Raw genomic sequence first — 24,905 nt, forward strand, 5'->3', positions numbered from 1 at the left:
TTCACACAGGATGGAAGAAGGCAGGAGCACGTGGACAAAACCAGCACCAAAAGCCAGAAATTCCAAACAATTTTAGGTGTGTGTCTCAGGGATGTGATACTAAATAAAAGGCTACCCACAGACAGACATTCCCTGACCCACCAGACCTGTACTTACAAGCAGCCTTACCCCGCAGTAAAAATACATGCTAGACAAATTTCCCAGAGATAATCATTCCCAGGAAGGAAAAAACTTTACTGAATTTTTGCAGGGTTTTATAGTATTTAAAATCATTTAAGACATGGCTTCCTTAGTTTTCTTAGATTACATGGTTTCTGGTTTTCTCCAGCACTTCATACAGGAGAACATTGGTTCACTTTTTGTTTTCTCTGTATTGCTGTGTAGGACAAGGCACAACCCATAGCATGAGGTAGTAGCTCATAAGAGCAGCTGGAGCAGTCACTATTTTATCTATAGCCAAGAAGGAGGGTTGACAAATACATGTCCTAATTCAGCCTGTTACAGACAGTGTTATTTTGCTAGTAAAGGGATGAAAACTTGTAGGCATGAGCATTTAAAGATATTTTGTTCATTTATTCGTCTAATTCAGGCAGTTCTAATTTCTGCAGAGACTGAATATCTAGTCAAGTATTTTTCCCATATAGTGAAACATGGAGAATTATTTAAAAAATTGTAATTATACAGATTTTTCTTAATATTGCTCCATGTAGGTGATCCAATTTTTAAGTACCAATGAATAATGAGGTCCTAAACCTGCTGCAGGTATTGTAAAACCCACCAAAAGTCAGCAGTAAAACAGAGATTTATGATTTAAAAAAGACAGACATGGGAACAAATTTCACTGAGTTCAGGACAGCATGTCAGGGAAAATATTTGTATTGCTCAAATTAACCATAATTTTCTGTACTTTTACAAACACTTCACCTTACCTCTCTATGAAAGGTGTATTTAAATAGAAACATAGAAGAATTTAGATTGAAAAAGACTCTAAGATCATCAAGTCCAATCATTAACCTGGTACTGCCAACTTAACAACTAAACCTGGGATTCACCATCCCTGGAAATGTTGAAAAAGCATGTGCACATGGCACTTGAGGACATGATTGAATGGTGAACATGGTGCTGGTGCTAGGTTGACAGTCAGACTTGATCATCCTAAAGGTCTTTTTGGACCTTAAGAATTCTACAATTCCATGAAACCATGTCCCTAAATGCCACATCCACATGTCTTTCAAATACCTCCAGGATGGTGACTCAACCACTTCCCTGGACAGCCTGTTCTAATGCTTGGCAACCCTTTCTGTGAGAAATTTTCCCCCTAATATTGAATCTAACCCTCCCCTGGCACAACTTGGGGCCATTTCCTCTTGTGCTATCACTTGTTACTTGGGAGAGGAGACCGAGCCACTCCTGGCCACAATCTCCTTTCAGGCAGTTGCAGAGAGCAATATGGTGACCCCTGAGCCTTTTCTCCAGGCTAAACACCCCCAGCTCCCTCAGCCTCTCCTCACAGGACTTGTGCTCCAGGCCCTTCCCCAGCTCTGTTTCCCTCCTCTGGACACACTCCAGCCCCTCAATGTCCTTCTTGTAGTGAGGGCCCAGAACTGGACACAGCACTTGAGGTGTGGCCTCACCAGTGCCCAGTACAGGGGACAATCCCTGCCCTGCTCCTGCTGGCCACACTATTGCTGATCCAGGCCAGGATGCCATTGCCCTTCTTGGGCACCTGGGCACTGCTGGCTCATGTTCAGCCCTCACTGGACCTTGGTAAAACCGTGACACTTAGCAAAGCCTCAGATCACAGACTGATGGGATGGGTGAAGGTGGCAGGACCTCTGGAGGTCATCTGGTCCAACCACTCAGCTCAAGCTGGGCTACCCAGAGCTGGCTGCTCAGAAAAACATCCACAAGGCTTCTGAATATCTCCAAGGAAGAAGACTCCAAAACCTCCCTGGGCAATCCAGTGAACTAAAGTTCTAGGAGCTGGATTTCAAGAAAGACATGGACCAGCTGGCAAGTGTCCAGAGAAAAGCCAAGAGCATAACCAGAAAGAATGCCCTTCAAGAGAGGTGAAAAGACCTGGAGATTTTCAGGAGACTGCAAGAGACATGCAAACAGTGATATAAGAGGCTTAAGGACTAAGGTATGAAGTCAGCCAGCTGTTCTGTAACCTGCAAACCAAAAAATAACTAGCTCTCATTCTGAAGGAAAAGACTGGCATTAGATGTTGGGCACAGAATCCCTCAGCATGTTTTTAATTGTAAGGACAATGGAGCCCTTGATAGTGGCCTGAGAGGTGAGACAGCCTCCAGCACTGAGATCTTTAGGACCTGACTAGACAAATATCTGCTGGCAATCACTTTGTTGTGACAAAACCTGCCCCTAGGCAGGGGCACAGAACCAGCAAGACTGTTAAATCCTTTCCATCACACAATAATCTCCCTGCCCTTCAGCTTTTGCATCTCATTGATTTTTGAGGCATATATGTCCACATGTCACTCATTCCCCTGCAGCTTCAAGGAACTTCTAACATAAACATTCTTTGGACTTTGTGTTTTATCTTTGCTGTTTGCTTAAGGGTAAGAAGTGAGAAAAGGAGTGAATGGCAGTCTAGAAACATCCAGCACCACACATGAAAGGAAAAACATGGGATGAAGCTAAGCCTGGAGGGCTGTAGTACAGCAGCAGGGGTAATAAACTTCAGCTATAGGGTGGAATATCTTTCTGCAGCTGAGACCTGGCTCACTCCCTTAGGCCCTCAGCATTTATTTCAGATTTTCAGACTTAAAGCTGTTTTCTCCATGCAAGTAACAAAATTTAAATTGAAGTAACCTGCAAGCATGCTGACAAAACAGTCCAGGTTATATCTATATAGATCAGAGCTCTAATTCTAGCAAGGCATAAATGGAAGAAAATATAGTTACAAAGAACAGGTTTTATCAATTCAAATCCAAAACCCTAAAAAAGCAGTGTTGAACATGGTCTTGAAACTGACAGGAGGTCAGACAAACAGCACTGATTAACCCTAATTTCCCTAATTTCCCCTATCATGCAGAAAGGGCTGCTCAGAAGCAGCACTATGAGTAGGGACATTTCTGTTCTGGTCACTCCCCTTTGCACACACACCAGGTGTGAGAAACTCAAGGATTTTAAGGTGTTTCAGACTCATGGCAATCAGACACTGTGTAAAATTATCACACTGTCTTGAAACAAGTCAGTGAAACAAAACCAGCCTTGACAAAGTAGAGTTTTTCCCCAGGAATGCATTGGGTTTTCAACTGTCATAGCTGCAAAGGCATTAACAGATCAAGCCTCTGAAATCAATAGTGGTTTATTTTGTTCCTGACACAACCACAGCATCCTATTAAATCAGAATGCAACATCACCCAGCGATGTTGCAGTTCACCCAATTTTGTCAATATGAATTATCCACTGCAAGGAAGGAAATAATCAGGAAACCAGACTATCAACAGGATGGCCTGGCCTCTGCACTACACATTGGAAAGAGTCTTGGTAAGGTCAGTCTGGAAGAGAACACTAAGGAGTGCTGATTTTCCTGATACTGGTGTATCCCCAAGGCTTCAGCTTTACCTCCTGCTTACATCTAAAAAAGATATGTCAACAAAAGGGATGTCAATCAATCACCAGTTGAGAGCACCTTAAGTAAAATGTTAGGATGTAGCAAGTGCAAGAGTGAGGGAATGAAGAGATGCTAAGTTTGTGTCTTGGAGGGCTAAACATTATTCAGCAGATCAGAGCACATACACCCACACCTTCCTTGGACAATAATATGAAAGAAAAGAAAGAACTGGAAAGGGTTTTGAAACGGCAAGTGGCTGTTCTTGCAAGCCTGTATCAATTTCACTCCTTTGATCATTTCATTTCCTCCCTCACCAGAAGAAGAAACATGAGAAGAGAAGAGAAGAGAAGAGAAGAGAAGAGAAGAGAAGAGAAGAGAAGAGAAGAGAAGAGAAGAGAAGAGAAATGTCTTTTCCTAAGATTACAATTAGAGCTGCACTGACTGATGTGGGTTTGAGGGGACTAATGCTGGAAAATTAAAAACTAAAAAGTGTGCATAAAAAAATGGTAGTTTATATTTTATTTCTACCCCCTCAGGCAAAAAGAATCATTTGAATTAAAAAGAGAGAGTGTGGTATGTGAAGAAGCGTCTGCAGTGCCTGAAACAGAAGTCCAAGGTGGGATGCCTAGAAAGCCCCCACTCAGGCCACAGCACGAGTCCTCAGTGCAGGGCAGGACATCAGGAGCTTTGGCTCATCATTGAACCATGGCCAGGAAATCTCCACCTGAGAAATGCTTAAATGCTAAACCCCCCCTTGTCATCTTCAGGACCATTGGCTAATCTACCTGGGCATATTTAAACTTAAACCAAAATTCCTTGTGGCAATACTTGGTCTTTAACCAGAATTTATCATCACTTTCAGAAATGCTTTTTTTCCCCTGCATTTTAATGATATCATTAGTGACATTTCCACAGTTATGCTGTCCACTGTGCCACTCTGTCCTGCCCAAGGGGCTTTCAAATCTGGTGGTAAATTATTCCTACAAGCTCAAACATCAGCAGCTGGCCCGAAGATGAGCACTCCCAATAAAGGTATGAGGTAAAGGAGAAGAGAAAGCAGCTTTAACTTGGTCTTGAGGACTAATCCAGTCAGCAGCACCCATGATGCTCGTGCCTGTGCCCCAGCTACAGCATGTGGGAGAAGTGCAGGGGCATGAAGAAGCTCTCACAGTGGGGACAGCCTTCACAACACAGATCTCCACCTCAAAAACGAAGGCTTACTTTTATTAAGTTCTTTTCCCCAACTCCCTTAAGAAAAGTTGTATGGGAGCATCTTTAGTACAGCTAGTCTGCTGTCATGAACATGATGGGTCACCTCCAACTGAAACATTGATGAGAGATTCCTGGCTGTGATGCTTTCATTAATTAACAGATTTGGTGTCTCACAAGTACTCCTGAGGTTTGGGTACAATGCCCAGGAGTAACACATTCCTTTGCAACAAATGAGGGCACTGACTGGACTCATGTTGGACCAAGCAGTGAGTACTGTGTCCTGAAGGCAAGGCAATACCCTCACCATCAGTTCTGGAAATAGGACTCTTTATTCCCTTGGAAGTTCACAAACCCCTGCAGCAGCCTGGGGTAAAGAGCCCACAGGCACAGCACACCTGGGCAATGGGACTGTGCCAGCTGCCCCAGCTGAAGCTTTCCATTTCCTCTCCTCAGTTAACCACAACCAGCAAGCTTGAAAAAGCAGCCTGCAGAGATCATTTTGCATTGTATCTATTACATGTTTCTTAATAGACACCAGCACTGGGACACATTTTCTATGTACACACATCCTCACCCAGCTTAGGAGGCAAGGTCTTGCTTTTCTCAGTGCTACCTGTGGACTCACCCAGTGGGACCAGCAGGCTGAAAGGCAACTGCAGGTGCCACTGCACACATGGACAGCAAAGGAAAATCTTCAGCCAATTTTTCCCTTTCTGTGTGAGTGCAAGCTGCAGTGGGTACCTCCCTCACATGGGGTGTCTGAGAACCACAGCATTTGTCAGGCAGCAAAGATCATTTCCTCAGGCTGTACACCACAGGAAGAGCTGCAGGCAGTTATAGGAGCAGGCCTTCAAAATCCATTGTATTTTTACTGCTATCACATCATCTTGCCTGTGGTGCCCTCCTCTAGTTTTTCAAATCTGTTTTAATTTTGTTGTCTGTTTCCAGAGGAAAGCTCTGAAGCACTCTCAGACCTGTGATTATAGAAGTAGCATTTCTGCCTCAACCCTTAAATCCACTGTATCTGCCAAGAGCTGCTCCTTACCACAAAATCAGGAGAATTAGAGACACAGAGAAGGTAGGAGACACAACAATTTACAGGATCTCAAAAGCTTCCATATAGCAGAATTCCACATAAAACAAGTTTTTATTACAGTTTGCCATGTTCACAGCTGAATAATCCTCAGTAAAAATGTTATTAAATACTATAAAAAATTTATTATTTGCAGGCACATCAGTTGATGAGGAAGTCAGATCACACCAACATAGTAAGAACAGCCGAGGAGTGAACAGCACAGAGGGCATTTGGGGGATTTTTTATGGCTTTTGAAGAAGGAAAGTGCAGTAAGACACAGCTACAATCATGTCTTCTTGTCATCCTACCCAGCACAGCACCTGCTTTTCCTCATTCAAGTGGCACTTATTAAGTTTAAAGTATTTTGTGTGGGACATAAAAAACATCTTTGTTCCTGAGAGGCTGTAGCAGAGTCTGATTGCTTCAGTGGTTAGGAATCATTTTGCTTTGATGTTCAGTTTTCCTGTGGAAAAACTACAGGCATTTATCAGCTGTCCTTTAACATAGTTAAGTCTCTTCTCCCTGAAGGTTTTTCAAACATTTTTAAAATAAAAAGTAGCTTGCTGAGGCTTCATGCAGTAAGAGCTATTCCTATGACCATGCTTAAAATCTATTAACTTCTTTCCAAACACTTAAAAAGTTCATGCCACCAGCAAAATACAATCATTTTAGGACAGCAAATGTGTTTGATATGTACAAAAAGGTGCCAAAGAGCTTTGCAATATTAGCTTTACCCCTTTAACCCCCCTGGGTGCAGTTGTGAGGAGCAGCTCAGACCCCCAGCATGAGCCCCTTTGGTGAGGCTGGGCAGCAGCACCCACTGGGGTGTTTGGAGCAGCAGCCCCCAAAGGAGCTCTCTGCTGGCTGCTCTGCTGTGCCCTCAGAAATGAGAACTTGCTAGATTACCTTCCACTTCTCCTTTTATTCTAGATTCTAAACAGATCCTCTTCCACAGGCATGGCCATTTGGCACTTTGCTGCTTCTCTCTCCCAGATCAGTGTCTATGCCACACGGGGTGTCCACCCACAGGAACCAATGGCTCCTTACTTTGTTATCATCAAGCACTGCTTTTAGGGCATTCCATCAGCAACAATCACAGCAGAAGCAGAATTCCAAGTCCTTTCCACCATCAGGTCAGGTTTTTAAAGGCTTTTCTTAAACTTTCTGCTTTAACATGTTCTTAACTTCTGGGCAGTTTCCAGCATCAGGCCAGCCTCAGTGCTCAGCCTGCAGTACTGCAAGGAGCCCCCAGTGCCTGCCCCAAAGCAGCAGCTGGGAAGCCACTGCCCTCTGGGGAGGACAGAGCTTTCCAAGCCCACTGGGGACACACGAGCAGGAGGAAGCTCAATTCCACTTCAGTCGTGGTCCCAAAGAGGGGGCTTTGTGCACATTCTCCCTGCTAATATGGATACAGTGCCTGAGCAAACGTGGTATGTGTGAATTTTGGGCCTCCCATGTGAAAGGCAGGTGTGTAAAGGCAGCCCCAGGTCAGCTGGCTCCTGCCAGTAAATGAAAATCAAATATTGCTGGGCACTTCACAGTGCTCCTGGAGTGTGAGACAGCACCAGGAGCATGCAGGGCTGTTTCTGGCATGGTGCAGCTTTGGTCTGGGTCTAAAACCAGATTTTTAAATGCCTTCCTGCTGTTGAAATGTAATGAAACTCAGAAATACTAAATCATAGTCTGTATAAAAGGATTCAAGATGCTAATCTCAAGAATAAAGGGCTGAATGTTCTATTTTTAAGTTTTCCCACTGCTTTTCTCTCAAATTTGTTATGATAGAGGTTTTCTCATGGTTTAAATAGCTTGTGTAACTTACAAGAATACTTGTAACATAAGCTTTACATTTACCTCTCCAGTTCTAAGCATTTTGTAGGCTTCTCAAAATTAATGACTTTGTCAGACATTCTTAAGACTAATTTATAGCCTCTGCATCATTATGCATGTTTACTTTTTTCTTTTTTTTTTTTTTTTTTTAACAGCAAGGTTTTCCCAAAGATATTTGCAGACATGGTAAAGTAACAACCTTCATACCTTCATCCCAGAGCTTGCTCTTTCATCCAGTGAGCCCTGGCCATTAAAGTGGTTTCATGGGTTAAGTGAAGCAAGCTTTTTCTGTTGGTCCTGAATTTGGAGGCACACTAATGGCATCCACAGATGGTTTTAATCAGTCTGATACCAGGAGGAAACACCCCCCTGACACCCAGGAAAAAAAAAAAAAAAAAAAAAAAAGGCAGCATATAATGTGACCTCAATGGCTGATCAAGTCAAGTTTGTGTTTCTGGAGTGAGACTTATTTTCTAAAAATGTCAGGAGGTGCCAGGAAGCAGTGGGACATTTCTGGGTCTGTTGAAAAAAGAAAAAATAAAAAAGATCCCCAAACCTAAGCTATGTCTTGTTTTGAAATCACAGCCAGCAACATACATTAATTACTTGTCAGCTTTTACAAAAGCTGTATTACATGGACTGAAAGGGTTCTCATCCCAGCAGGCATCCTGGTGGAAGTTTCCTAAGAAAGTAGGAGGGACTCAAACCACATATTCTTTCCATGTGCAGTATTTAAAGGAATGTCAAGATCTGACAGGAGCCTTTTTAAAATGCAGTTTGCTTCCAGTGAGTCCTTAGAGCTCAGCACTGCTCATATTCTACCATAAGACACTGCACTGAAGGAACTGCACCATGCTACAGCCTCCTCAGTCAGATTTAAGATCCATCTCCTTGGAATTCACTCACAGTAGTAAACAGTTGCTATCCCACCTGAAAGAGAGCAGGGAATGAGGTATCCATCTCACCTCCAAAGCCAGGAAAATACTGAACAGTTGCAACTGTTTTACTCACTTCAGTCTAAAACTACCTGTGGTGTTCACCCCTCTCTGATGTCCTGAGGCATCCCAGAGTGAAAGGGCTGCTAACACTGACCCTTTAACCTTTCAGTGCACTGCACACACATGGGAGGGGAAGAGATTTGTCTTGCCATGCTTTTTTGAGTTCCTACTGTTGCCAAACAAAATTACCCTCTGTAGATAATGGACTTCTTACACAGTTGTTTTCAGTTAGAGAGCATGTGGGGTGTATCTGCAGTGTGAGTGTGTGCAGGGACATGGACATCTCCCACTGGGGCTCACTACTCCAAGCCAAGGCAGTGTGCACTCTGTAAGCCCTTTGTGACAGGCTCTTAAGTTTAAAGAAACAAAAAACCAAACCAAACAAACAAAAACCAAAATAAACAAAAAACCAAACCAAAAAAGAAAACACCAGAAAACCCCCAAACCAAACCAAAGAGAGAACTATAAGTCTTCTAGAGTTGGAGAACAGGGGTATGAAGCATGATAGACAAAGTCCTAAACCTCAAAATTCTACACAGTGTGCACCAGTACCTATTGTCAGCATCAGAGAGGGCAGCTTAGGGGGCAGAAGAGAAAACAGCATCTGCACATCCCACCCTGTGAAAGTTGGTATGAGAAGGATGAAAACCTGTGTAGGTACTTGTAGGTGTGCATGAACAGAGAGAGACATGGGAGAGAAAGGGAGCTTCAACTCTTCCTCCAGCTTTCCATGCTCTGGCCACCCACTGTTCTGATGGTGCAGTCAGTGTTTCCAGGATGTGAAATGTCCCAAAAGAAAATCTGGATGAGAAATGTTGGGTCTGCAACTCATACCTTTGTATTGATGCCTTAAGATTTAGCTTTCATATTTTTCAGATTCATATTTTTCAGATTCTTCATATTTTCATATTTTTCAGATTCTGTACTGCTTTATTGTATAACTGTGAACTTCATATAAAGTGTTAGCAAGTTCTCCTCACAGTTTAGTTAGAGAAAACAATCCTTTTCCAACCTGAGAACCAAGGACACCATTGCAGCTTTGGGCCCAAAAAGTGTAAACAATGGTGAATTGAAGAAAGCAATCTAGGAGGATGGGACTTCTTGTTTAAACTCCAGGTCCAATCCATAACTATCCATGCACAGAGCCCAGAACAGCAAGGGTTTGACAGGCAGATGGAGGCTGCCAGATTCCTAAGGAAGATGCAAACTGCTCTGTGGAGGTAAATAAGACAAGCCACAGAAGTTGTGCCAACATCTTTACCATTCACAGTCCACGTACCATGTGTATATTCAATGGGAGAACAGCTGTGTTTTCACAGTGCCTGCTACAGGGTCCCCACAAAACAGATGGCAGCCCCCTCCCTATCACTGCTGTGTGTGCTACTGAGCAGCTGGGAAGATTCAGAAGGTTTTTGTACTCTGCACTCAGCTTTATTTCAGTATTTCAACTGCACACAGACATACCTTGTCTTCCTAGGACTGCTGTTGCAGGAAACAGTGCTCTAAGTTACTATGTGACCTACTGTTTAATTTTTTTAAAGCTTATTTTTTAAAAAGCTGTTCTTTTCTTGAAAAAAAAAAAGGCAAATGCATCCAAATCCCCAGGACACACACTTCCCTGGAGAAGCAGCACCTGTGAAATGCCTAAGTCCATTCATGTTTTTTACATAAGAGATGGCAATTAAAAAAGGTCTGAGAGCTTTGTTTTTCAATTAAAGAGGTTATTAAAAGTTTGGCACATGTTCCATAATATTGATTGCTTTGTGAGTGATTTTTAATTACATTTAGTAAGAGACATGAGGAGAAATGAGGAGCAGACCAAAGTCAATTCTGTTTGACTTTTGGCAGTTCACCAGGTCTCTTCAGATTAAAAAAATGGATGCTCAAATCCTTTCACCATTTCACCATACTTGTGTAAAATAAGCAGACAGGAAGATATCCCAAGTTTGTTGCTGTACAAAGTTATGAGAGAGTTTTGATTTTCAAAGTAGCTTAAAGGAGTGCCTAAATGACCTTGTCCCACTTGATCATTGAATTCCTTTCTCCCTGAGGCTCATCTGTTGTCAATACATTATTAGCACACAGACAGTGGTAAAAACATGAAGTGCACCACCAGATTGGAGAGGACAACACAATCATATGTTGAACACTGTTCACAAGGTTATTTGCTTTCATTATAAATTAGCAAGACAGTCAAGCTGTGTGTCCCCTTTCCAGCTCCATCTTTAGCTTGAATGAGAAGTTCTACTTCAAACATAAGGTGATTTGTTTAAAGTTAGTAGCTGGAAATACTGTGCAGAGTTTTTCTAGTGTTAAATGTTTGTCACTTGCACAGCACATCCCATTGCTGCAAGAGTAAGTTTCTCTGTCAGGCAGCTCTGGGCTCACAGATTGCACACAGCAGTCTGGTGAAGATCACAGTCCCCAGCATGCTGCAACACATTTGTTTTCCTCCCAGCTCTATGTTTCACATTTCCTGAGCACTAGACTGTAAAATTCATTGATGCAATTTGGTAAATACTCCCTCTTTTAGTTGCAAGCATTGAAGAAAAAAGACAAGCAAACAATACAAAATAAACCCAAGCCAATGATAACCCGTTACGTTATTAGAGACCTGAGCTGCACTAACAAACGCACTCTAAATCTTACTCTAAGATGAAAGGAAAACATGGAAGGGATGGCTCTTGCAACCATAATACACCTCAAGCTTAATGTGATTTAAGAATTTTATCAAGTCTAGCCATTCTCTTTGCTGTCCTACTGGGAAAACCGTACACAACAGTATATGAACGCTTGACATACAGGTGTAACTACAGTATCTCCATTTAGTTCTCTACACCAACCCCTAGGATTCCTGATTCAGATTTATTTTTCTTTTTCTTGTCCTAGGCTCGTTGACATCTCTTTTGTAACGAGTCCTTCCCCTTCCCGTGCGCTGCTCTCCAGTGCTGTGCCTGACTCCCAGCATCGTTCCGTGCGGTTCAGGGTGGCATGTCTGAGTGCCCAGACCCAGGACAGCGTCACCTCCTCCTTCCCAGCTCCTTCCAGCAGAACCAGAGCGGCAGGAGAGGCTCCCTGCTGGCTGCCCCCACTACGAAACCAGCCCTCTGTTGTGGCGTGGCCCCTTCTTTACCGGGCCCCAATTGCTTGTTAATCCCCGAGCAGACGCCTCTGGTCCCACAAAAGTGAACCTACTGTGACAACAATTCCTTACAAGACAGCATAACCAAAACACCATTCCCTTCATTTCCAGCTGCTCCTTCAAAGGCAAGGAGCCGAAGCTCTGCGGGCGGTACCGGGGAAGAGCCAGCACATTCCCACGCCACCCTCCGAGCTCCCACAGCCGGGGGGCAGCTCCCGCAGCCGCCTGAGGCTCTGCGCGCCCCACGGAGGGCAGCATCACCGCGGCTTCATTTCCTCGAACGGCAAATACCCGGCACGGCTGTGCCTGGTCAGCATCCCCCTCCTTCGGGGCAGCCCTTCATGCCCATCCGTTCCTTCTGCGGCCATCCCGACCCACTCGCGGCAGCGCCGCGGGGAGAACCGACCCCATCCCGGCCACCCTCGCCGACCCCTCCCGGACCGCTACCTCCTCCGCCGCCGCGGTGCACCTTGACCAGCACCTCCGCCCGGCCGCCCGCTCGCAGCTCCCGCCGCAGGTAGAGCCGCCCCGACGTCCTGTCGATCCCCACGGGGGTGGCACCGGGAGAGGCCAGCTCGAACCAGCCGCCCGCCGCCCGCTCTCGGCTCCTCGGGACGGTGAAGACGGTGTCGCCCACCCGCGCTCCGGGGGCCAGGCGGGCCGTGTAGCGCCGGGCCCCGGCCCCCGGCGGCTGCAGCGAGCGCGGCCCCCGCCGCCGCCCCGCGCCGCCCGCCGCCCCCCGTCCGCGCACGGCCAGGCGCAGGCACCGCGCGGGGCTGCGCAGCGGCCGCGGCCGCCCGTGGTCCAGAGCCGCCACGCAGAGGCGGAGCCGGCGCAGCCCCAGCAGCGAGCCCACGGTCAGCACCTGCCCGCTGCGGGGCACCACGAAGAGCAGGTGGCTGCCGGCGCCCGGCGGCCAGGGCCGGTAGGTGAGGCGCGCGTTGGCGCCCTCGTCGCCGTCCGAGGCGCGGAGCCGGGCCACCTCCGTGCCCAGCGGCACCAGCTCGTCCACCTCCAGCGGCCGCACCGGCGGCAGCCGGGGCCGGTGGTCGTTGCGGTCCAGGACCCGAACCCGCAGCAGCGCCTCCCGGGGGGGCCGTCCCGCTCGCCGCCGCAGCCGGAGCCCGTACTCGGGCTGCGCCTCCCGGTCCAGGGGCTCGGCGGTGCGGAGAAGCAGCAGCCCCCCGCCGCCGCCCGGCCGCCGCTGCAGGGAGAAGCGGGAGGCGCCGTCGCCTTCCAGCGCCCACTCCCCGGCCGGCTCCCCGGGGCCCAGCAGCCTCCGCAGCGGCACCTGCAAACCCCGCACCCGCGTCCCCGCCGGGCTGTTCTCGGGCACCTGCCCGGAGAAGCGCAGCAGGCGGGGGGAGACACCGCACTCCAGCCCCGCCGCCCCGGCGAGCAGCAGCAGCAGGAGCGGGAGCAGCCCGCAGCCGCTCCGCCGCGCCCTGCCCATCCCGCCGAGCGCAGCGCAGCGCAGGGCAGCGCAGCCCGGCTCTGCGCCGCTCCCGCCGCGGGCACACACGGCACGGGCAGCCCGGCCCGTCCCGCAGCCACTCACGGCCGTGGGCGGGGACGGACCGAGCCCGCCCCGCCTGGTCGAGCGGGGAACCCGCCCGTGGCAAAGCGCGCAACACTGAAGCGCAAATTCCTCACTTTCTCCTATTCTGTGGCAAAGCGCGCAATGTTGCTTGGCAAATGCCTCATCTTCCCCCATTTCACACTGCCCGTGAGGGTCAATGATCTCTCCCTGTCCTTGTTTCGACTCGTGAACTTTTTGTTGTATTTTCTCTCCTCTGTCCAGTTGCAGAGGGGAGTGACAGAGCAGCTTTGATGGGTGCCTGCCATTCAACGGAGGTCTAACCACCACATGCATCCAGCTGCTCCCTCCAGGTCTTCTGCAAGCTGAGCAGACACAGGACGAACTACACTTCCCGGGGGAGTGACCTGGGGGAAAATGGGCAATCTCCCCCCCTCTCCTGAGGCTGTATGAAAAAAATCCACTCAGCCAAGCTACAAGAACCACCATAAAAGAAACAGAGGAAAAAGGCACTATTGCCTAAAGGAGAGAGGACCTTGAATTATAAGAGTAGTTATCACTCAGCAGACATGCTCCTCTGTCATAAACTGGGTTTGTCTTGGAAGCACAGCCTCTCAGAAGTGCACATTCAGGTTGCTGCTCCTTAGGAAAGATGCAATATTTTTGGGACAATAACAGTGTGTGCTGTTGTTGAGAGCAAGACTGAAATGTTCCTTCTGAATGTACTGAGCAAACACATCAGTCCCACTAAATATGCAAAAAACAATCTGGGCATGGAACTCATCACTCTGGTTAGTCTGTGATCAATGGCAGTGTGAATACAAGCCAGACTACTGCAGTGTCAACCACTGCTCATCAAACCAAACAGTACTCATTTTCTCATCACTCCAAGCAGCAGCATCTTCCTGTTAATAAACAAGAGTATCTCCCTTCACACAGTGATGGTAACAGCTCAGGAGCAGCCTTTTGTGCAGGCTCCACATCCAGCTGGTCAAACTGTGTTAGGTGTTGTTCCATCAGAAATGCTCCCTCTTCCTGCTTTGAGCAGGCTCGCTAGTTTTACCAGAAGGTTGTAAGGAAGGCAGAGGTGTTACCAGCTGTGTTATAACTTCAGAGGTGACCTATCTAGGCTGGAGGTGAAGCTCTGCTCAAGAAAGCCAGAATCCATTTCACTTGTCTTTAGTCAAATATTACAGGAAACAGTCAAAGGTGACAACCAACTGCTAGACCTGCACCTGTGCCACCTGGGGAATTACCAGTTTTAAGGAGAGGTAATTGTTGGGAGATCACATCCCATTATTACAAACTGCCAACCTTTATTTTTTACCCCCTCAAGGATGACAGTTTCTAAAATGTGGCACAATGCAAGATTTCAGACTGGGAAGGCAAAAAGTAAAACTAAACAGTTTTATAGAATGGTTTACCAGTAACAACATGAAAATAACCATCCAGAGCCCTACCTGGTCAATGTGCTGTAGCAAGCTTTGAGTATGCTAAGGTTGCTCTTTGTGCCCTAATTCCTTCCTTCACAAAGGCACTAGAAGCTCATTAATTTAAAACACTTAATGAGCTAGCCAGACCATGCAAACAAGCGTTCAGTTTAGGACAAGCTTAGCTCTGTATGGAGACACAGCATAGCATTCCCTCTCCTCAAGTGCGTTTCAACCTTACACAACTTTCTATAAGCAAATTAAATCCTTTCAAAATCAAGTTCCTGTTTTTAGCCTACATTACAGGACACACTACCTTTTCTATTCTCTTCTATTCAAGCATGTAGAAACATGCACTTTCCCCTACAGCCTGGGAAGATATAAACTATATTTTATTCACAGTATTCCCTCCCACCCTATGAACTCAATGTATTTCTAATACATTAACACAGCCTTTTGGTGATGGAATTTCAGGCTTTTCCTGCATGTCACTCCCATTGCCAGAATTTAGGGCACACCTCACAGAGCACAACCAGAGCCAAGCTCACCTTGTGGATACTCACTAGCACAATTGTGTTATTTTTGACATCCAGTTACACAAAACCTGTGTGACAACAAAACAAATGTACAGATATTTGTGGCCACAGATCCTACCCTGCCATTTAAAGAGATGCAAACACACTTGAGTGTTTTCTAAAGGAACTTGTCTCTTCCTGCAAAACTGAAGCAGAATCCACAGAGACTGATCCACAGTTAATCCAAAAGAACTTTTCAATAAAGACAGTGGAGATGGTTCTTGGCTTCAATAGGAAACAATATAGAAAAGAAATAAATACAAATAAATAAGCTCCTTAGATATTGTCTGAAACAACACAGATACCTTCAGGACAGTGTCAGCTTCTATTGCCAAAGAATCATAGTGAAATTTAGTTTTAGGGTTCTTCTTAAACAAAGCTGATCTAGTGAACTGAGTACTGTGACCTGCAATCACTAAATCTAAGTACTGCCATTCTGAGGCCAAAACATCAGCAAGCCCAACAGCCTTTCTCTGTCCCTGCCTCACAGCTGGGACAAGCCCCTGGAATACAGCCAGCAGTTCAGACTGCAGCTCAGATTGTCATAAAATGGGCCAACTTGGGAGGAGAGAAAAAAAAAAAAAGGAAAGGAAAAAAGAAAGGAGCAGCATTTATCAATGCGTTAACAATGCTGAAATAGATGAAAATGACTGTTAATGTTTCAGGACTGTGTGTGTTTCAGGAAGAGGTTTTCATGATGAAATTAAAAACAGGCTTGATTTTAATGTACCTTTCCAAAATTGCATAAATGGTTTAGTCACTTCTGCTGCATTGATTTTGTCTTACTGCCCAGAGCTGAAGTTGGATCAGCCAGGGAAACCAGAGGTGCACCCAGCAGTTAACTCCAGGGAGACCACAGCCTCTGTGCTCAGAGTCTCATGGAGAGTGTAACATGAGGCAGTGAAGAATGGAGCTGCATTCTTACCTGTCCTTTTCCAACTTGCTTCAGAGTGGAGAATAGCTTAAGGCATCACTTTACATTCACCCTCACCTTACAGAATTCTCTGGTATTTATTGCAGTTTAAAAATAAAGTCAATCTTAACATGTTTTGGATCTTTCCATTCCCAGTCAGTACAGCAGCAGCAGGAGTCATGGCTTGACAGCAGACAGTACAGTGTAACTGTGAAACAGAAGAATTCTAAGGCATTGTAAAGCTGTTCAAGGTTCTGAAAGCAAATGTACTGATGGTGTGTTACAACCCACTGAATAGCTCTGTAATTCTCAGGATTGCTTAATGTTGGTATATTCTATATATGCAGTTTAATCCATAACAAGATGCATCTCATCACCATTAAAAAACATCCATGACATTTATTACCTAAGCAACCTGAAAGCATACAAGGGTTGAAGTATGATAGGCTGGGTCACTGCAAAAGTTGAAAAATCTGGGAAACTAGGTCCAACAAACAGATTCCAGAACCACTATTTAGGTGGAAAATAATCCAAACCAACAGTACTTTTACCTAATACCTCTGAATCACTGATTATAAACAGAATATGTATTTTGTACAGAGATACAGACTCACATAAAACATCTATTTATAGACATATACCAATACAAATTGTATTATATGTAACAGAATGTTCTCTGTTTCACAGCTAGTAACTACAGTCTCAGTTTTGCATAAAGGCACAGAAAAGTACACAGATACCAACATGAATTTCCTGCTGCCAGGAAGCTCCATTCCCCTTTGAGCTAAGCAACCATAGAGCCTGTTACTTGAATGGCTAAACTTGGATACTTCAACATCAGCTCATTTCCTGACTAGCCTAAAACAAAGCAGTCTGATAAATGCTCAAACTCAGAATCATTATAAATTAAAGATGTAAATATGTGATTCTTTTTCAGGTGCTAAATGATCTGGTTTTGGAGATATGCTCTGTAGGGTATTTGTACCGTCTTTAGAATTTAACTAAAAAAAAAAATCAAGATTTTGTATCATTACATGCTAAATTATTACAAAGTAATATTCATTCAAAGATTCCTACTAATAATATTGTATAAAACACTAGAGGGCTCTAAAATATGTAATCATGATCTGTAAAAATTCAAGGCAGATAATACATTAGTAGATTAAAAAAAATTAAATCAGTAAGCATGTGACATTGCATAGCACTTTATTTCCAGGTGACGTGCTTGCTGTAGGAAGATCTTTAGAGAGAAAGTCACAGAGTTCAATAATTCCATATGAAGCAGCTCACATTTTGCTGTTCATCGTCACACAAGTATGTCTCAACAGGCAGCCACAGTCAGCACGACATATGGATCCAGTCTGAGCAGGCTGCTTGTCCTCAAGAGCTGCAAGACTGTTTATGATGCCTGTCAAGACAGACTTTTGAGCCATGTTGCACAGTCTTCCCTTGATTTCTCAAAGGATAAAATGGTTTGTGTCCCAAACAATCCATACTTTCTGGACTTGGCTTTTATTGAATTTTTTTTTCTACAGAAAAAAAAAATTGTTACAAGAGAAAAATATTTACTATGTATACATTATTTTGATAAAAAACTGTCCAAGACAACAAACAGGATAAAAGCAATTGTATTCCTTAGACTTGTTATTAAATAGCTGCACATAGATGAGTCCATATGCCACATACATTACTGCTGAACGTCACTGTGAACAAGTAAAGCACCACCAATAATTCCTCTGCATTACTGAAGTAAACAAGTTTGAATCTTTGAAAGGCATTAAACCTTCTGTCCCCTCAAATAAATAGGTAACCTTAAACATCACTTGAAAGGCAGAAATACATACATTTAACTGTGCTGAAACCAAAACCATTGCCAGATTAATTACATTTAAACACACTGTTGAGGTACAATACAATTCAGAAGACCTTTAGGCATCACTAGCTCTGCATTTGGCATAGAGTGCAGCAACATAATGGTGTTTTTTAGCTGTACTGATGAAGTAGAAAAGATTAAGATAACACACAAGGCATGTCTTAGAATTCCCACTCTTCCCCTCTAAAGTTAGGTTTTAAAAAGAATATTAAAGCATGATTCTGCAGATTTATGTTGAGGTATTACTTCACATGAAAATATTGCTTGTGTTGGAATAAAGTTCTGCTTCTCTTTCATCTCCAATACCACACTACTCCAGAGTCCACCTGCCCATCAATATTTACCAGACTTACAGATTCAATCCCCATTAGGGATAAGAGAAGTTCCTCATTCCATCTCCAAAACACAACAGTAAAAGAGACACCTATAGATGCAAACACATCATGTGTGCACACGCCCAGGCATTCACAAGCACAGCCTACACCTTCTCCTGTTGGAGTTTTGGTTGAAGGACAGCTTATATGAAGTTTTAATAAGTATTTCAAGGATAACTAACAATCCCTACAACCTCATCTTGCAGCTCCTTTTCATGTGAATCACATGGAAAAGGTGATGGAATGTCACAAGGTCTGGACACTTGAAGATGACTTAGTGAAATTAAGGTGGTAAGAACAAGATTTGGTCCCTAGCCTACTATATACCTTTCAGTATATAGTAATGCCACCAGAGCAAACAGTTGGAAGAATTTTCAATGCCTGTGAAACCTTTTGGCCCTCTTTCTTCCACATTTGTGTATCTTCTCCTTATTCCCAAACCCCCATGGAAAATGTATTTAAGATTGTGTTGTATTAAATTGCATTTCCATTTACTTTGGAAGAAATTAAATCAATGTTTTTTAAAATAATATGAATAGAAGTTTATGCTCAGAAATACCTTTCCTTAGTCTCAAGCATCTCCTGTCAAATCTGAGTTCAAGTATGTGGTAATTTAGGAAGTGAAAGAGCATTTTTTTAAGATTAAGACCAAACTGTGTATGTTAGTTTAGCTGTGGGTTGGTCAAACTTTGATTCACAAGTCTAAGGATAACAGGTGGGTGCCTGAAAATACTATACTAATTTATTTTTTCAAGGTAATTTTGTTGCATTTACTAAGATCAAGTATATCAGAAAGTGGAAATGTGAAGGAGGAAATAAGCCAGCAGAACAGTCACACAAACTGCTATTCCAATTCTCATTCTTCCCAGTGAACAGCTGTTAGATGGCTGGAACACATCCCAGCTGCATCACCTGGGCATCCTCAGAGGCTGGCATATTAAGACACAACAGAAACTCTAGAAATCAGAGGGACAGGAATTTTAAAAAAAATCTTCACAAAAAGAAACATGAATTGAGGTTTTTGTTTGTTTAATAAAAGCTTGCAAGGCACATGTTTCAACTGAATTGCAACATCTACAGCAAAGCAGATCAAAATTTGTAAAACTTTCCCATAACTCTTTCAGGGAGTTAAACTTGTGTTCTGGTTGAAAACCAAGCCAGGGTTGTCTGCACAAGTCTGGTGTAATTATGCCCTATTGTTTTTTTGCCCTATCCCACTGAGGATTATTATTTTTCACAGAAGCCAGAGATTAGACAGTATTTTTGCTAGTCCATGGCTGGATAAGAAATTAATTCACTTTCTTTGTAAAATATGATTCTTTCAGTCACTTGTTTTAATTATACCTTTTTACAGGAACAACCACAATGCTGTCCTAAATAAAAGGCTCCTTCTGTTACTTAAGGCTGCTGTGCCAATGGTGCTGCAATATAATTTTCTCTAATATAAAAAGCAAGGTAAAAATCTTAAATGATTCTCCTAAAGCAGAATCAATTGAAGTATCAAGAATACATCTTAAAAACTATGACAAAATTAATAACAGTAATTATGTCACAGTTCAAATAAAGTTCAACTCATTCATTTAAACATGTATAAAGGCCAACATGATACAAGACAGTTTTGTTTAGATGTGTGGGTGGCCTCAGTTGTGGTTTTCTTAATATGTGTGCTCTACATGTATGTGTTCAAACTATGTTCTACATGGTAACACACACAACATTGCAGTGAAACACAACAGGCAGCCAAGGACAGCTGAATGTTACATCTCAGCATGGCAGTCTAAGGCATGAAGCCAGAAGTTCTGCAACTTCATCTACCCAAGTACAGTTGTAATCCTGAAGTTTGCACCTGGAATGCCTTATTGCTGATATGAAGTGATATTCATGAATTTCTAACTTCAAGAGATTAAATGACCAACACACAGACATGTAATATCTTGACAGTGATTCAAATAAACCTAAACTGGAAAAGGAACTGTAAACTTACATTCAAATATTATATCTATATCCACACATACAGAAGGGGTTCCTGCAGGCCTGCCATAGCTCAAGTTAATACATAAGCTTCTGTTGGTATATGATAACTGAGCAGTCTGAAACAGCCCAGTGCAGTAAAACATGCACTTGTGCACAAGCAAATACATGCAGCCTGCACTCCAGCAGACACACAGGTACACACTATCTCCAACATGATGTCTGTATGCCCAGAAAGGATATTTACTTATAACTTGTAACTCAGTTATATGGATAAGTGTTTCTCTCAGTGACATCCCATATAGTCGATGGATTTATCTATTCTTTGAAATAAAATGCATAATTTAACATTTTGTCAAGACTCATACGCCTAAAAATACAACTGAAAGTAAAAAACAGATTACAGACATGTTGGCTTTTACAACAATAAAGCTTTTTTCTTTAAAATCACTCTAAAAGTGATAACAAGTTTTAAAAAAATCTCAGCACTATGTGTCAGTGTAAAATAAGCAAGTGTATCTGCATAGAGCAGAGAAGAATCATGCACATACAACAACATGCTGCAGTTCCTAATAATTTCAGAGTTAAAATCTCCAATTTGCACTAAGGATTGTTTTGCAGCTTCCACTTGCAGAATGGTTTGCAGATTTTTCAGCTGAGGGTTCATCCTATTTTCCCAGATCCTTCATTAAAGACATCTGGGCTCCAAAGAATCATTCCCACATGCCTGATAGACTGGTCACTGGGCCAGGTGTTACATTAATTTGTAACTGCAGGTAACTCCTAAGGGGTGAGCAACTTCTTCCAAAACTTAGTCCTGTCTTTTTGTCCAGTTACACCTACATTAAGCAAAGCTACTGTTACCTTTTATTGGAGTTTCCATTCTCAACACTAGGTTTAGGCCCAGACTTGTAATTATAACATCATTCATTTTCTTGAAAGTCTATCAGCCAGCAACAAACAGGATGAACAGATCATTTGTTAAGAAAAGGAGTTGTAGAGGCAAAGAGGGGCATAGAACAAATTTTAGAGGAAAGCAAAACCGCAGAATACTTTGCCAAATTTTCAAAGATCTGTGTATTTGCATAATTGATATAAAAATAGCTATGAACACCTGTACCATTATTTATTAATGGTGGTGATTATAGTAGATTAAATGACAGTTATGGCACAATCTTAATATAGCTATTGCATAATAAGTTGAATGAAATGAGTATCACCCGTCTGTCCACACACACACACACGCACACACCAGCACACACACAGGGGGTGAAAGTGAAGTGCAGAAGTCTCAGTAGCAAACCTGGTTGTCCTGCTACACTTGCCTGAAAACAAGTGTGGCATACTGTGGTATACTGGCCCATTCTGGTGGCTGCTAAGAAAGACACACTTATGCATACACACACAAACACTTAAGTGTAGAGAAATGCTGAAGACAAGTTCTTTCCAAACTGAAGATCTGAGCTTGTTGGCTCCCATTGCTAGGTCTAATTCCTAGCATTTCCACCAACATGTCTCTGTAGACAACAGAGACAACAATGTAGAGATCAGTGCCTTAATCAGTGAAGTGTGGTTTAAGTAAAATCTTCCTTATATGATTTATAAAAACTATATAGCTACAAATAAGATGTATAAATGTGTGTTTGAGAAACACAGAAATGTTTATCATGGAAGACAGGAAGAATTAAAACAAAACAAAAAGAAACCCCAAACTAAAAATCCAAACACTTACATGAAAAGACTTGGGATAGTGATTGCTTTCTTGCTAAAAATTAAAAGCTATATGACTGTAACAAGCTCTTTAAATAATTTTTCTGTATTTACTGATGTCTCTGCATATCAACTCTCTAACGCTAAAGTTAGAAATCGCATTTACATGAAGATTAAGATGATTTCTAATGGGAAGAAAAACGTAAAAACATGGAAGACTGTAGCACATTGTAGAGACTGTAAAACTGATAAATGTTCCCGTTTCCTTCAAGGATGGTATATGTGTCAGCTGATCTGTAGATCAAAGAATTTCAGTTTGGTAGAGTAAAGTTGTCAGTACACTGTATGTGTACACATCTATCTGCAAAAATAGACTTCCTTGCTCAAAAGGAACTTTTCCAACTGAAATTCATTCACAATCAATCCTCAGAAAGAAGCTTGCATGCTTTTTCAGGACTGGAAGGATATCACAGTGTTGATTCTATATACAAAGTAGGATCTATTCCAGTATACTCGAGTGAAGTAATTCACATATGGAGAATAGTTCATTTTGATTTCATGACAAAATCGTCCATATTTTGAGTAGGCATAGTTGTCACCTTCCTCACAAACCACCTGTCAGAAAGAAAAAGACCTAATTACAGTACTGAAGATAAGTGATTACAGAATGTAATCATGTACATTTAATTAACTTTTGTATTCTGTAAATTTCATTTATGATAGACAATTAATTTCCACATTGTACAGTTCCAATAAACTGAAAACATATTCCCCTGTAATTTGTTTAACCACGCAAAAAAGCCTTTATCATATGAACCAAGTACACTGGTTTTAATGTCTGCTACCTTGACAAAGGAATTAATCCCTTTGTCAAGGTAGCAGACATTAAAACCAGTGTACTTGGTTCATATTATAAAGAAAACAGCAGTGGAAATTATGCACGTGCCCTGTTTTCCCAGTAGTTCAAACCTGACCTGCACAGGGCATACCAGTATGAAGGAAACTAAAATCCCAATTACCTTTCCCAGGCCCAGTAAGTTTGACATACCTAATAAAGACCAAAGACACACACACACATCTCCCTACAATTTCCAACCAAGCGACTTGGAAGCAAACTGCATTCTAGGATCTACTGTCTGATATCCCTGAAGAAATCCCTTCATTATTCCTTCTGATGCCACAAATTTACACAGTTTAAAAAAAAACGTGGTAGGACAAACTCATGAAGAAAAATCCACCAGTGGCTTCCAAACACAAAGATAATTGCCCTGAGCTACAGTCCTTCAGCAACAGACTGCTGGAAAACATTTGTCTTTCCCTATCAGTAAACCTGTGCTCTCAGCCAGTGTCAGAAACAAGATATTGGACTAGGACTACAGGATGTAGCACAAGCTATAAAGCAGTACTTATCTTCTTAAACACAGCAATTCAAAACACATCCACAGACCTGTCAACACACTGTCTGCCCACTGTCTCACCTACTTTGGGAGTAAGTAAATGCTGCACTGCAGTTTCCAAATATGTATTCACTAGCTTCCACTACTTTGGAGTATCTTGATAATTTTCCAATATGACTCAAACAAATTTTGTTAGCAAGCAAACTGAGAGATTTGTTTAAAGCTTCCTGAGACAATAAACTTTATTAACTTTACAGAACAAATTATGTCAGTTTTCTGAAAAATACCCGAATATACCCAAACCAACCACTCCCCACAAAAACAAAAACAAAAACCACAACAAAAAACAAAAGAAGGATTATCAAGCTTATGTGTGAGAGAGAAGCATGCAGGAAGCATGGAGATGAGAGATGCAGGAGTATGTGGGCATGGAATCCTGAGGAAACAGGAACTTACTCATGCAAACACAGATCTGAGAAGAAACTGAGAGGTAACATGCAGATTAACAAACATGGAGGTTATTCAGACACACACAGTTATGGTACAGTATATTGGATATATCCTGGAATAATCACAGCATACATGATTTTAGCAGCAATAATCACAGCATACATGATTTTAGCAGCAAGACTAGGAAAGAAATAATAGATTTCAGCAATGGTAAGGAAGTTAAAAGAAAAATGGGGACAATATCCTTCATGGATAAAGTAGTTAGGAAACCTAGAAATGAAACTGACACCAGCTGTAGATTCCTGGGGAAATATAGAGTAACCCCCTAATAACATACCACTCCTATATTGCTTAGAGGTAACTGGCAACTCCCTCTTTCTTGTTGATGTGAGAATGAGCAATGAAATTCTAAGTGAGTTTAAGGCCACCCCCTGCCTTTATAAAACCAAAATTTTTTCTGGATTTCCAAGAAGCCAATGAACAAGTGGCAGTAAGATCACCTTATAAACCCCATCCTACTCCCTATTTAAGCAGCAAGAGCAGCACTACCAACATCCAGAGAGACAGAACATGTCAATGACTGAAGCAGCATTCATGGTGCAGTTTATTCAACCAGCCTTTCTAGCAGATGTAGTTTAAACTATCTGTTGGTGTGCTAACCCATCTGCAAGGCTGAACTGAATAGACTTGCACCCTCATCAGAACCAAACAGTCTGTACTGAACTAAATGGCAGGCTGGTTCTAATGCCAGCCAGTTTTAGAAGAACTGAGTTTATCCATTTTAGTTTATCCAAATTTCATCTTCAAAGCTACTAAAGAAGGCCTTCTGAGGCAGGACTTC

The 24,905-nt window shown here is 42.9% G+C and overlaps 2 protein-coding genes across 3 annotated transcripts in view; both read right to left on the minus strand.

The window, feature by feature from the left end:
• The window catches only part of LOC139587344 (neural-cadherin-like), a 55,373-nt gene extending 42,051 nt beyond the window's left edge, over positions 1 to 13,322 (minus strand). Inside the window, exon 1 of the mRNA XM_071421576.1 lies at positions 12,282 to 13,322. Coding sequence (XP_071277677.1) covers positions 12,282 to 13,287 — 1,006 coding nt within the window. The 5' untranslated portion in view covers positions 13,288 to 13,322. The remainder of the gene's footprint in view (positions 1 to 12,281) is intronic.
• A 3,340-nt stretch (positions 13,323 to 16,662) lies between these two features.
• DPY19L4 (dpy-19 like 4) overlaps positions 16,663 to 24,905 on the minus strand; it is a 33,881-nt gene continuing 25,638 nt past the window's right edge. Inside the window, exons 19-20 of one of the 2 annotated variants that reach the window (XR_011678373.1) lie at positions 21,372 to 22,832; positions 16,663 to 17,818 (exon numbers count right to left, since the gene is read on the minus strand). Coding sequence is in view for 1 of the 2 variants with exons in the window: in XM_071421577.1 (XP_071277678.1) it covers positions 22,668 to 22,832 (165 nt within the window). In the remaining variant the exon portion in view is untranslated. Of the gene's footprint in view, positions 22,833 to 24,905 lie in introns of both variants that reach the window. The other variant, XM_071421577.1, reaches the window with a different exon arrangement.

The sequence above is a fragment of the Agelaius tricolor genome, unplaced genomic scaffold (genome assembly GCF_023055355.1).
Source record: "Agelaius tricolor isolate 1412-34295 unplaced genomic scaffold, bAgeTri1.0.p SCAF_2, whole genome shotgun sequence".
Lineage (NCBI taxonomy): Eukaryota > Metazoa > Chordata > Aves > Passeriformes > Icteridae > Agelaius > Agelaius tricolor.